Below are 14899 nucleotides of genomic sequence, written 5' to 3' on the forward strand. Positions count from 1 at the left end.
ACAATAGCTGCAGTAATTTCTCTAGGTCACTTTGCATAGCCTGTTACTGGATAATTGAGTAGTGATAATAACATTCTTGTTTGTAAGTGTCTAATCAGGTTTTGATTCTTTTCAAATAAGGGCTTTTTTTTTTTTTTCTAGTTCAAGGGGAGATGTATTGGAGAAAAAAATGCCAATTTAGGCTCTTTTTTTTTTTTTTTTTTTTTTTTAATCTCTCTTTTTAAATCTCAGTCATGGTGATGCAGTATAGAATCTTAAAAAAAAAAAAAAAATCCTAAATAGTGACACAGCTCCCAAGAGTTGCACCCTCCCACCCACCCTCTCTCTTTCCCTGTTCTGCTTTGAGTAATCAGCATATCTGTGATTGCATTTGTAATGTTTCTGCTACTGGTTTGAAAGGCACAGAAATACATTCAGAAAGGTTTCTTTTATCAGTTCTCTGCATGTGTGTATTTATGCAGAAATGGTTATCGTAGCATACGGTATTGTTTGGATGTCAACAGGGTAATTAACCTGTAGTATGATCCTGGTAATTCAGTTTCCTTAAATACAATTTATTGTTTAGATGGCTTCAGCCATTTTCCTACAAAAGTTGGTTTGGGGGTTTTTCTTGACTGCTTTTTAGATTAATTCCATCAAATTGTCTTAAAAGATATTTGTCTTTGCAGTGAAAAATCAATATTTTATTTTCCTCTGTTACGGAGGATTTCAATATTTTTCACTGACCATATGAAAAACGAGGCTTACATTCTCTGTTTTATAAATTTCTCAATTGTTTTGCTATAATTGGGTCTTTTGTTCTCTTTAGGTCTCTACCTCACAGCCATATGTTTTTAATGACTGTGGTGACAATGGTGTTTTCTTGCCTGCTTTTACTCTGATTTGAGGCCAGTGAAAAAGGAGCTGTCTGGCTGATAGCAGATCTTTCAAGAGACAGGAGATCCTGGGGAGTTCCTTGAGTCTTAACATCATTCTGACTTCCACCTGTCTTGTTACCTTTTTCTACCATTTTGCCAAATAATCTCTTTAATGACTCTCTTCCCTGCCCTCTTTTGGGAACATCTGGTGTGACTCTTGGGAATGATCCTGTGCAGGACCAGGAGTTGGACTTGATGATCCTTGTGGGTCCCTTCCAACTCAGGATATTCTATGATCTTTGTCATTTTTTGCTCTGATTCTGCTATTGCTCTTTACGCGCCACCTCCTGCACCAAAACAAAAGAAAATCAACAAAAGAAAATCAACAAAAAACCCCCACCCTGTTTTTGAATTTTCTGTAGCATGGAGATGCATTTAGGAATTGCTGGTGTAAGGACAAGCAAAGGCTGTGATGCTTTTAAGCTCATGCATGAGCCAGACAGGCTGAACTCACAGTACAGGGGTCTATAAATGTAGACAGCAAACATCACCCAGCAGCTAAAAATATTGGGGCACCTGTGCTAAACTTCTCCAGGTAACTGAGATATCCAAGAGCGTTGGAAAGTTGTCCTAATCTCTCTCTGCCTGCAGGAGATGATGGGCTGAGTGAAGTGAGAGATTTGCCCCATCAAAGCAGGGTCTCAGCTGAGCTCAGGCTGTGTTTCTCCTACATTACCTGTGGAGAGGGCTCAAAAAACTGCTCTCCTACCTGTGAGAAATGAGACAACTCTTAAAAAGATTAATTTATTGAAAACAGAAAAATTGAAAAATTACAGAAATTAGAAAAATATAAAAATTTGGGATCCTACAGCTCAGTAGATGGTATGCCCCAGGAGCGCAGGGATTTGAGATCTTTTGGCTGAGACAGCACTAGACCTCAAATAGAGAAAAGAACTTGCAGTGCTGGGCTGACTTAGCTGGACTAAAGTCAGGAAAAAAATATTAAAGGCTCCTTAAAAGGAGTAGGCTTTTAACACCCAGCACTGGCATCCCCCACAGCGAACCTGTAGAGAGCGAGAGATGAAAGAGGCCCTGCCTCGTTGCCTCGTTATTTTTATAGTGTCTTTGCTCCGCCCACAGCCCGCCCACAGCCCGCCCCTTCGGTCCAAAGCGATTGGTGCTTCCCCTTTGATGGATCATCTCCATCCACCAATGGCTCATTGCTGCCAGAGGGGTGGTACTAGTTGAGACAAAGGAGCTAAAATGCCCTCACCAAAACCCAGGTTGCCTTGGAGCTTGCCCCCAAGGCAACGGCTATGGGCTAAAAATAGCTGCTGGCTGTTAGAACTGGGGTTTTTTTTGGCCTTGGAACCAAATGCAAGTAAAAACACCTAAAAAAAGTATTAAAACACGTCCAACAGATCTCAAAACACTTGTAAAAGTGTACAGTAAACACAGGAAAGGTAACTCTTAAGGGGTACCGGTGGTTTGAAGTTTGAAAGCAAGTTGGTGATTTTTAACTGGGGAATTTTTAACTGGGAAGGGTGCAACTCTCTTAATAAACTACTTTGAACAATTGAAAACACTGATAATGAAACTGGATTTTTGTACCTGGGCTGATGGGTTAATTTTAAGATTTAATCTAAAAATATTTAACTCAAAATTAATTAATTAAAGCACTTAATATGCAAAGACCAAGCACATATAGGGACTTCATGTATGACACTACCCACGAAATAATGGCTGAGGTCTTTTAGGAAAAGGCTTCTTCCAGCAGGCAGACAGGATATTAATATTTTCTTGTTTTTCTTAAACTTTGATTAGAGCTTGATGAGCTGCTAAGAATACACAGGTTCTTCATCCTTAAACTGCTTAAGGAAATGTGGCTCATCCTGTTTTGTGTCTGTTTGCAAAGAATTTTCCAAATGTTGGTTTTTTCTGGAATGTGTTGTCCCATCATGGTACAAAGCAGTCCCAGGTGTCTGCCATTCCAAGTTCAGCACTAGGAGCCTAGACTTTATTAAATACTGTCCTTTCTTTCCTTTCTTTTCCTTTTATTTTTTTTTTCTTTTTCATTTCTTATTATATTCCTTGGGTTTGCTTCTATGTTTCTTGTGTACAGGCAGCTGTATTTAAAAGTGAGAAATTATTACATTTTAAGGTGGCACCTCATACAATCCAATAAATCTGAAGGAAATACTTGATTGTTGCCCAGTTCATTAATCACAACATTATGGAGGAGAAAAGGAGAAGGAACATTGATGTCCAAGGCTGTTGTACACCTGAAGTTCCACTGTAACATAATTCAGGCTGTTTCTATAAACCTGCTGTAGTGCAGGAGTGCAGTCAACTGCTTAATTACATAATTTATCTTTTCTGCTTTGATTTTTATTTTATCTAAATAATCTCAGTGGTCTCTTGGCTCCAGATTTTCACTTTGATTCATATCTTTTAATTTATCTATATGAATATTTCATTTCCATTTGATTAATCAAATGGATGAGAACTAATTTTTCCCTTAGTTTGAAATTGTTATTCATTTAAGACCAAACTTTCCACTTGCAAAGGTATTACAGGAACAGCATTTAGCCCTTGAAAAGGGCAGGGAAGGTGAATTAAACATAAGTATCAATTAATTGTTCAGAGACATTTTATTAATATTTTTGAGCGTGCTGACTGGTCTCTTGCCCAACAATATTTCAGTTCTTTCAAGAACTGAAGAGAAAACTGGGGCTTTAATTGCAGAATATGGGAAGAAGGCTTTGGAAGAACATGAGGCCCAAAAAGATAATTTCAAAATCACAGAGGTGTTATTTAAACTTACTAAAAGATGAAAGAGCACATGATGAAAAGGAATTATGTACAGCACCAAGCCTCTGTCTGCATTGTATTCTGGCACCAGGTTGAACAGACACAAAATTTTCTTTTATTCCATGCAAACTCCATGAAATTTTCACTTTTGGCATCTTTAGGGTAAAGGTTCTTGCAGGTGAAGCAATCTGAAGGGGGGACAAGGTGGAGGAAGGGAAGAGGACAGATGGTTTCATGGTTTGCTTTTGCATTTCTTCTCTCATCTCTGTTGGTGCTGATCCCTCCTTGTCACAGGATCCCACATGGGGCAGGCCCAATCTTGATCCAGTAGTGTAATTTAAATGTAGGATCTTCTCTCTCACATCTTAGTGACACCCCCTTCTGCCCAGTAAAAAGGAGGACTGAGAAACAGCAGTTTCAGACTGGTTTGCCTTGTGAAGCCTTGACAAATCCCACCCTCACAAGCAGGAATATCACAAGAGGTATTGGCTAGGCCCTTAAAGAAGACCTTGAAGTGCTCAGCACGCATTCCTGTAGGAGCTGGAGACCTGGAGGAGTGACCTGCCTGAAGGGAGAAAACATCACCTCTGTAAAAACAAAAAATGACTCAATTCTTAGCTGTGCCAATAGCTACAGATGTTGGAAATGCCAAACCCAGCCTAGGTCTTCATACCTGTGTGTCCATCCTGGTTACATCTGCCCAGCCTGGCTCACAGTGCTCAGTCTCTCGCTGAGGGAGATCAGCTCACAGCCCCACTGACCAGCTTGTTGTAAAGAATCAGTTTAGTTGACAAGAGATCTCTCAAGTGCCAACAGAAGTTTTGGATCTGGCTGACATATTCAGCACTTTGCTAAGCACAGCTTGGCAGCATTGTCTCCTCTGAAAATCAGGAGAAATTTCCTCGGCTATAATGCTTTGTCAGTTCCCCTTATCACTTCAAGCAGTTGAGAGTAAGGAATGTTGATTGAACATGCTAAAAATTTATCCACCTCCTGTCTCCCTCCCTCTCCCCTCTATTTTTCCCTCCCAGCTCCCTCTCTTCCCTTTCTTGTATGAGTGAGATCCTGGTATCTATTGAGCCTGAGAATCCAGAAGTGCTTCTTGTCCTTTGATCTGATAAACTGTTGATGTGCTCCTTTAACTACTCAGCCGAGGACACAAATCTCTGCCTTCTTGCCCCGAAGTACTTGCAGGTGTAGATTGTTTGTCACCTTTTCATTCCAGCTGGGGCACCTGAGTGCTGCTGAGGTGCAGCCTTCCTCTTGTTTCCCTCAAGAATTATTGGTTTAGTAATAAATAACCCCTATTCAGGAGGAATCTTTTCCTTTTCTTCCCTTTCACTGTGAACCGATGTCATCTCTGTCCAGGCCAAGTGCAGTCACTCAACTGCAAGAGTTTTCAGTTCTGCCTTGGATATTAGTTTCTCTTCTATGATTGCCTTGTTTTATGGTTTTTCTTCCAATCTTCAGGTATTTATCTTTGCTGTTTTATTTCCATGACTTTCATCTGTTTCCCCTACCACTCTCCCTTGCCACTCTTAGTCTGAGTTGCTTCTGCTGTCTCAAAAATACAGTGTTTAGTTGGATCCTTTTCTATCGTTAAGTAACATATAATTAATTACACATCTTCTTTGACTTGTTTCAGTTTCAATTAGGTTTCAATAAATCGCTTGTTCTGTCATTCAGCTAATCCCTTTCTTCCTATGGAATGTTGAAAAGAAATACGTTTTTAATAAGAGCTTCTGAAATCCCATTTTTGTCATTGGATGTCTCCAAGTAGCTTACGCTGTGAATTCCACCACAAAAAGCATCTGGGCTGTCAGCATTGTGTATAAGTGTGTGCATTACAGCACTATGATTATTTTCCAGGGATCTTGGTGTGTTTGTGGCTGCCATTAAGATGAATGCGTAGCAGATGCTGGTTTAAAATGAAGCACTATTGTACAGGCTGATGGATGGAAAGTTTGTCAAAAGTAGTGAAAGCTTCTACAGGGGATACAAAGCAGCTGGAAAAATTCATTGTTATGTGCTGCTAGGATGAGTCTCCAGTTCAGCTGTGCTGCATTTGATTGGGAAGTTAGATTCTATGGAAGTGTCAAACAGAGATCCTGATATTCGCTATTTTTATGGCATTTGTAATTTGGTATTTACCTCTTTGTTCTTGGCCAGGAAATCTACTGGTTTTGCTTGAATATCTGCTAAGAAGCATCACAGCATAATAAAAGCTGGCAAATGTGAACTGTGTTTATTACTTCTACGTGAATGTCTTGTTGGCCAATGGAAATTTAAATGCCCTGTTGATTGTTTCATTTGTATTGTAGAGAAAAGCTTGTACAGCAGATGAACAATGCCAAATTGTTGGGGTTTTTTTTCCAGTTCTCTATTATGTTACCAACAATACTGTTCTCTGCTTCAAAGTACAACTATAATTAGAAATGTGATTATGTAAAAGTGGCACCATCTTATTCAGTCCTTCTGAATGAGGATTCAGCTTCTTCCTGTGCTTAGTCTTATTGTGTCTATTTTTGCTTTCCAGATGCCCGAGTTCCTCTTGGGACTACACCAACTAGGTAGAACTTTTTTTGCAAGGGACTTTATTCTGTGCTGGCACCTGCCTCATCTAAATGCAGGAGCTCAGCTCCAGTGTTGAAATTTCTCCTTTCAAAATCTCCATGTGCCTTTCAACCTTCTCTGTGTCGCTCATTTATCTCTGTCTCCTGCATGCCAGACATCTTTCTCAATTGGGGAGGGCCTCTCTTTTTCAATTTCCAGGGATTTCCAGAGCCAGTTTTGCTCTCTTCTTTTTCACTCCTAATGATATTTAGAATGAACGTCTTCCCACCCTGTATCTTTGCAAGATAGCAAAAGAGAGAAGGAAAAAAGAATCTATTTTGTGCTCCAAACTACCATAAGATGCAGTGGCAGAGGTAGATGAGGCACTCATGGCTTAACATTGGGATTGCAAGTTCTTTCTGCAGGTTGATAGAATCCATCTTGTGCAAATGAAGGCTAGCCTGAAATCTGTCTCATCACTGCTCACTGGGATCTCCTCCACTATGGTCACCTTTTCAAAAACTGACCCCTTACATGCCTTGCTTTAGAAAATCCTGTCAGAATCTACTGCATTCAAGACATAATGAGACATCCAAGTCTCTGTGTTTGTGTCAAGCACAACTGGGAAGTTTTTTTTTTTTTACAAGTAAGCACTATATGCAAATACAAAGCAGATTGGCGGTGTTGGAAGATATCCTACCATTTATTGGAAAACAAAAATCATGTGTTAGGCTTATCAGCTCTCCAACAGAGCAGGTCAGGAAGGTACTTTAGAGGAAATGTTGGGGAACCTTTAAACCACCTGGAGTCTTCAATCCCTCCAGTGTGAGCTCAACAGCCCATGGCAGAAGTCTGACTAATACTGACTCTTTCCAGTGATACAGAATCTTCAGTTTAAGGTTGCGAGTGGGCCTGTAGTCACATGGATGACAAAACCAAGATTTTCATAGGCACCTCGGTTTATAGGTCTTTGCTAGAAAGACCTGACCAATGATATAAAGCAGTTATTAAGCTGTATCTGTATTAAGTATAGATATGTATTACTATTAAGGAGTTATGGGGAATTTTTTCAGTGTTTGCTCAGTTCTTTTTATTACTTTATAAATTATTTTTGCCATGGAGAGACTGTAAAAATAAATTTAGGGATGCTAACAGAAACTGCCTGTGTTCCAGGCAGAAATTTAGTCACTGGAAATTTCATAAAGGCAGATTACTGATAGATCTTTGCAGGCTGTACGAAGAGTGCTGCCTCAGCAAGTGCAGGAGTGAGCGCATCTGTATCCGTTTACACCGAAAGGGGTTTCTCATTTTACTTTTGGGTGTAAACCACTTACTGTGTTTAACCTGGTGATATTTTCTTTGAAAACAAGAAGCATTTTATTAGAGCTGACATTAGCATCCAGATGCTTTGATTACCTTCCCTGGGCGTCGCGTTTGATTTGGTGGCGGTGTCGAACTGTTTTGCGCGCGGCTGAAATTTCTCAGGTGTTCAAGGTCTGTTCTTTTTTCTTTTTGTCTTGCAGTTTTCAGTGAAGAGCTACACGCCAGTCTCTATTTTGTCAATGCATCTCTGCAAGAGGTAGTGTTTGCTAGCACCACAGGGACACTGGTACCCTGTCCAGCAGCAGGGATCCCCCCGGTGACGCTCAGATGGTACCTAGCGACGGGCGAGGAGATCTACGATGTCCCAGGGATCCGCCACGTCCACCCCAATGGCACTCTCCAAATTTTCCCCTTCCCTCCTTCAAGCTTTAATAACTTAATCCATGATAACACTTACTATTGCACAGCTGAAAATCCTTCAGGGAAAATCAGGAGTCAGGATGTTCACATTAAGGCTGGTGAGTAGAGGCTTTTGTTGGGTCCAGATGGGATTGAGGAGGGAGGGAATGTGGGTGTTTCAAAGAGTAGCAGCAGATATAAATCAAGGGAGATTAGCCAGAAGTGTAACCTCTGAACTCTTAACAGTATTAAGTAATATGGTGAATTCTTTTCCCTTCTCTCCTCCTCAGTTTGAATTATTTTTGGTGGTGAAAAGCTAGTTTTCCAAAGATCAATTGAGCACAAATGTAAGGAGAAACGAACTGATAATGAAATCAATAATCAGACCAAGCTTGCCCATTAAAGAGCTGTGTGATAAAAAGACGGCTTTTGTACATGGGCTGGAAGAGAAGAGGAATGTCTGGCCTAAAATCACACCTCTCCTCCTTTGTTTGTGGTCACTTGTGATTTGTTGTGAGAGAAATTTGTGTCCCCTGCAATGATTCAGCAGCTCATGTGTGTCCACGGGTAGTGCTTTCTCTTTAAGTTAAAGTATGCAAATGAGCAGAATGGTTTTGCATCTGTTTTCTGTACTGGCTGGGCCAGTCAGTGAGGAATTACAGAGGGATCAAAATCAGGCCTTTTGTTACAACACACAAACACATGATTGCACAGTTTTGGAAGATTTTGGTCTACCCGCTTCAGTTAATTAAGATATTCAAACAAACAAACAAAAAGTAGTCTGGAAGCTGACCTTTGGCAAATGCAAATCCTTGGAAGCTCTTTATTGTTAGTGGAGCTATGCTTGGCTTTTCTCAGGAGAGGACAACCCTTCCTCCGGAGATTTGTCTTCACAGGAGTTTCACAGGGAAAACTGTGAACAGTTAACAAGTAGATTTGCCTGTGACTTTCTTTTTATGATAAAATGTATTCTCTTCTTCTTAACAATTAGTTAACATTCAGAGGTTTGTAGTTTGTAGGCAGCTGGGAGGCAAGAATAAAAACTAGGTTTCCACAAAATTCATGTCTCATTAAAATTTTAGTCTAGAAAAGTGGGTTTTCTTGCACAAGAAGCATCTAGCAGAAGTTATCATGTTACATATAAGGGGAGTTCTATGATGCTCTATGATTCTTATGAAAATATTTAGTTGTCCATAAAAAAAAAAGCTTGAAAATCAAAGATTCATATGAACGCATCGTAACCAACTTTGTTTGAAACTCGGTGCTGTTTTTTGAGATTTTGGCTTTACTTTCATGGATTTGTGGGCAAGTTGTCTGGTAGAATTATATTTAGAGAGAACATAGTATTTATTTTTGCTTTTTCTGGATTTGTTAATGTGTTTCCATTTTGAGCACCTTTTGGGTAGTATTCTTTCCCAGTATCACTTTCCAATTTTTACATTTCTTCGATAAATTACTGTGGTGATACAAAGGAGGCTAAAACTTGCAGTGTTTCTGGCTAAGTCTCTGAACTGGTGTTCCTTTAGGTGTAAAACATTCATCCATGGAACTCCAAAACAAGACTTCTCCCTCTGCTTGAGAAATAAACGCTCCAAATAGAAAAAAAGGCCTTAAAAAAGGGCTTTGCAGTTGGTAGTGTAGCTGCTTGGCTCATAAGTTAACAACTCCTTTTTTTGCCAAGTCAGAAATGCCCTCTTTACCTCTTTTCTTTTCTTTTTTTAACTTTTTACCCTGTTTCCACTCATTTCTCCATTTGACTCAATTTCTCAGTTAATCTGAGGTTTCGATAATGAGCCACACGAGTCCCCTTCCTTGCCATGAGCTGATGCTGTGTGTCAGAGCTGTCACTGTGTGTGATGGCAGACCACAGCTACTAGTGAGCATCTTTTCCAAGGGTTTGTGTAAACCCTCAATCACAGGAAAACACAACTTGGAGAGTCCTCTGTGCATGGCAGTGAAGTGTATTTTATGCTCAGATGATAAACCCTGATGATAAATGTGTTGCTCAAATTTGAAATTAGGAACTTCATTTCTTTACATGGTGCTTACAAATTAGTTCTGTTCATGTGAAATCTGAACAATATTTCAGACTGGCACCAATTAACATGATTTTGGGGGGTCTTTTCTAATTTCCTCCTTCCAGCACACTCCAACAGCAATTGGTTTCCTAAGAATGCAGAAGAAATCAGTGGATCATCTAGTCATAGCACAAATGGCTCTGCCCATTCTCAACGTCAGCTTGAGAAAGTCTGGAGCTCATTTGCCTCTTTTCCCAGGAATATGGGCAGCAGATACAAAAATTCCCGCTCACAGATAATTGTAATTGTGCTTTTGCATGTAATTTTACCTATAGTGCAACAAAGATTCCCAAACTCCCCCCAGACATCATAACCCCCACACCTGGACATCCAAACCTAATCCTCTTCCATGCCAGTCCCACATGGAAGTAAAGGTCTCCATTTTATCTTCAAGCTCTCCTGTGCTGTCATGGCAATGAAGAATATGGGGGGTTTTTTGCAGCAAAGGCTGACATTCTCATATAAATTAATGACCTGGCGACTTGGGATTTAAAAAAAAATATATAGGAAAAGTAAAAATCAGCAATTTATTCATGGAAACTGTCAAAACTATGACCTGGATATAGCTGAGGGACCTCGTAAATCACAATAATGTAAATTCTTTTAAACAAGGAAATGAATAAACCTCTTTCCAGGTTTTTGTGCCCTGCGTGGTTTCCATGTTGGATTTTATTGACATAATCAGCTGGGCAGATTTTCAGAGTGGCCAAGTGATCTAAAAAGTACAAATACCTTTGGCAGTATGTTGGGATATTGCTGCTAAACAGGCCTTTCCTGGGAATGAGAGCTGGAGCAGGAGCTTTGGACACAAGTCAGCCTCATTAAGATGATCTATGGGCCATTCCCTGGGTGTAGAACAAGGTTAGGGAGCTGCTTCACCACAGGGCAGCCAATGCTGTAAAGTCACTGCATTAAAGGTGCTTATAGATCACTTTAAGACTCATGACAGGGTTAAGAAGTCTAGCCCTTGATTAGAAATAAATTATTGACTTTTAAAAAACTATTAGTGTCTATCTTGTAATAGAATATGGATTTTTTTTCTTTCCTTTTAAAAAAGATATTTAATTTTTAATTATATATTTATATTTATAAATATATATATATTAATTAATTATATATTAATAAATAATATATATATTAATTATATTAATTATATATTTAATTATATTTTTTTGGTTAGGGGTTCTAAAAGTTATATTGTTATAGCAATGTTTGGGATAGAGAACTTCAGTCTTCCTTTTTGCAGCGGTAACAAAGGACCTGAAAACCTGATGCTGTTTGCATTTTGAAGACTGGTTACATTTCATTACTCTGCCTTTTATTTCTTGAAATACACCCTAAGTGGGGCAGATACGTAGAAATTGAAGTGCTCCTGATGTGTAGAAACACTTTTGTAAACTGGGAAAAGAAGTTACTGAATTTTCAACTGGAATCAGTGGGGTTAAATGTATGTGTAAATGAGCTTGCTCTGTGTTTGTGGACAGGAAATGTGGGCAAGAAATGTCCCTGTTATGTGGCAGCTCAGCATTGCTGCTCCACTGGGGTCATTCTTCCCAGTAACTTTTACCCTCAGGCGGGTGCATGTCTCAGACACACAGAAATTTCCAGTGTATTCATCCCTGTTCTCATTGGAATGGTTTCTTTTGGCTGTGGTGATTCCTTTTTTTTGCACCTTGACCTTGTGGTCCCGTGGAGAGTCTTTGTTGTGCTTGTCTGTCCTGTCTCACCCATTCATTTGCTGTAGAAGACAACATCTCTTTCTTCTCTGCTCTGCCACCTTCTCCATGAACTCTTGCTCACAGAAATGCTCATCCCTCTCTCTCCATGGGATTATTTCAAGATTTCCCTTCTTTCCATCCTCCTACCCAGTGCAACTTCATCTCACCCCAACAATATTAATTTGGGTAGAAGGATTTCTCCAGTTGTGCTTTTATCCTCCTTGTCCATCCAGTTGTTTGTTTTTCTCTTTGTCCATTAAATTAATTCTTTCAGACTCAAGACAAATAATTTTCTGATTCTAAACATTTTTTGAATCATGTTGGGTTTTATTATAACATGTTTTTGTTTAATACAATTGTGGCTTTGTTTCTGGGTTTTTTTACCATTAACTGATTTCTTTCAGGGCTGGTCAATCAAATGTATCTCTCCTCTTACTTACTCCCATTCCTCTGTGTTCCTGACACACATTTCTTTTTCTCTCTCTGTCACCTCTATTGATTTTCTCCTTCAGTTCTCACTTCTTCAAAATCCTAAATGACACTGACCTTCTCTTCTCTGCTCTGGATGTCTAATTCACACACAGCACCTGCATTTACCCCTCTGCTCTTTGATGAGCAGAAAACCCTTTGTGAAGGGAAATGTGGCTGGGGAAAGCGGACAAGGAACATAAAACATAACACCATTTACCCACATAACTCTGCAGTCCTTATCTGAGCCTCCCAGAATTAGGTGAGGAAAGAACACAGAGTAAGAGATGCAGATTTTGAGGAAACAAAAAGGTCTGGAAATGCTTTCACATCAACTCACAATCAGCCTTGTAAATGTGTGTCATTCACTGAGATAAGAGCTCACAGCCTGATTCTGGGGGGCACTTTGTGAGGCTGACCGAGGAAGTGGGTGAGATGTGGGGCTGCAGTTTATTTACCAAACCCTCCTCTTGTCCCTGCAGTTTTACGGGAACCCTATACAGTCCGTGTGGAGGACCAGAAAGCCATGAGAGGCAATGTAGCAGTGTTCAAGTGCATTATCCCCTCCTCTGTGGAGGCATACATCACTGTTGTCTCATGGGAGAAAGACACAGTCTCGCTTGTCTCAGGTAGGCTCTTATGGCTTTTTTTTTCCAGCTGGCAATGGCAGAGATGTTTCCTGGTTTCCCCCCTCTCCCCCCAAAATGCCTGATGTTTACTTTGGTTCAATTCTAGCTGAGTGAGATGTCATCTTCCCAGTAATGTATCTCACTTCAGCATTGCTGCATCCCTGTGACTCTCTGTGTGTGACATGAAGGTTTCAGACAGCCCTGCTTTTCTAGCCTGCTTGAGGGGAAAATAACATGTTTTTTGTTTTATACCAGACATAAAACCAGCTTTCGGGTGCTGTGGCAGTGGGTTTGCATTTTAACTTTGATAAAGAGCTCGTGCATGCCAAAGAAATTTGAGTGTCATAAACATGTGCTGGGTTGTGATTATTTTTAGTAGTGATGTTACTCACAGATTAGAAGAAATCCTGAGTCTAAATTTGTTTGGTTATGTTTAAATGAGGTATGTAATCAATATATATACTTTCATAGCATTTTAATCCCAAATATCTTCAGAGATAACAGTGGAGGCTTAAGCACTGCCATAAACTGAACATATTGAAGTGAAACAATCTGTACTAAAGCAGTTATGTGCATTAATCCATTTACTGACAGAGGGAGAAAATGTGAGGCATTGTTCGGGAATTTGGGCAAAGAAAATCTAACATTTTAAAGCATAAACATTGTAAGAAATTCATGGCAGAACAAATAGGTAGGAGAAATATTTTCAGTATAGTACATATCTGAATTCAATATAATGCAGGGTGCAGCTGTTGTTACACATACAAATGATTTATGCATGCAGAAATTGGAAATGTATTGTTCCAGGGCTGTGCAGAATGGAAAAAAAATAGTTTGAGTTAAATGTTGCTGCAGAGTCTGCTTAGGAATATGTTTCTGTTTATGATGCTCAGGTGTGTGAAAATGTTTTTGTACACCTCCTCAGTATATTAATAATCTTTATTTTCTGACAAATTGTGGCATTGATGGAAATACCTATGTATCCATATGACTTGTATGATAGATTTAATTTCTCTCCATGTTTTATTGATTCCTGACATCACCATGCAATATTTTTTTTCAAAAATTATAATTCAAAGAATTTTCAAGGGATTTGGTAAATATTTAACAGCCGAGTGATTGATGATCAGTTGTTCTCTGTTGCTAGTGCACTGTTTAAGCTTGGTAAATTCACTTCCTTATTGTGCTCTTGGATTTTGATAATATCCTAATTTTCTGTCATTGAGCAACTGCAACTGGGTGCTTTTGCACCCAGGTGAGGTCTGTGATATCTGAGTTGTTGGACTCACCAGCACTTCAGCCAACACAGGTCAGAGTTGTATTTAAATGCACAAACAAGCTTTCCATTATTATGTATAAAATGATACAGAATTATGCTTAAGATTATCTAAACTATGATTGCAAGTATTTAGCACAACAGTGGATGGATGTGTTTATTTTGCTTCGTCTTAAAATAATCTGCTACATGGTGTATGTACATCTGTATGTGTGAGTATTGGCTGGAATAAAGAAAATGAATGTCTTCGTGGGTAACTACCTTGATTTATTTTTAAGTTTATTCATTCTGTATTATAAGGAAACGTGCATATTTTCTCTGAAAACGTAGATTGAGAGGACACAATTTGGTTTTTTAATTACTTCAGCATTAGTTCCTTGTATCCCTGTGATATCTGAGAGTGGCTCAATCCTGCCCTTCACCCTGGAATCAGGAGTAGGGGACACCCAGGTCTCTGTAATCTCTTCTTTAGGGGAAAAAATATGGCAGTTCTTCAAAACATCATAGCTGCTACCTACAGATAATCTATTTTTAATAACCCTATATTGGTTTTGACTCCAAACTTTGGGGGGATACAAGTGTGTAATAACATTTAACTATATGGATCTAAATCTAATAATTTTTTTTTTCCTTAATGTACCCTCTGACAGTGGTTGACAAGGCTACAAACATTAAAAATCTATTACAAACTTAAAAAAAAATTCTTATTATCTCATAATCACTCAATTCTGCAGTTGGGAATTTAAATGAAAACAAAACATTGTTCATTAGAACGGATGCTATAAAA

General features: G+C 39.2%; 1 protein-coding gene across 1 annotated transcript in view; it reads left to right on the forward strand.

Moving 5' to 3' along the window:
- The window catches only part of DSCAM (DS cell adhesion molecule), a gene marked incomplete at both ends in the record, with an annotated part of 439009 nt that overhangs the window by 53315 nt on the left and 370795 nt on the right, over positions 1 to 14899 (forward strand). The window contains 2 exons of the mRNA XM_082279051.1: positions 7745 to 8062; positions 12690 to 12836. Coding sequence (XP_082135177.1) covers positions 7745 to 8062; positions 12690 to 12836 — 465 coding nt within the window. The remainder of the gene's footprint in view (positions 1 to 7744; positions 8063 to 12689; positions 12837 to 14899) is intronic.

Source organism: Coloeus monedula (genome assembly GCF_965178545.1).
Source record: "Coloeus monedula genome assembly, chromosome: 3".
NCBI classification, from domain to species: domain Eukaryota; kingdom Metazoa; phylum Chordata; class Aves; order Passeriformes; family Corvidae; genus Coloeus; species Coloeus monedula.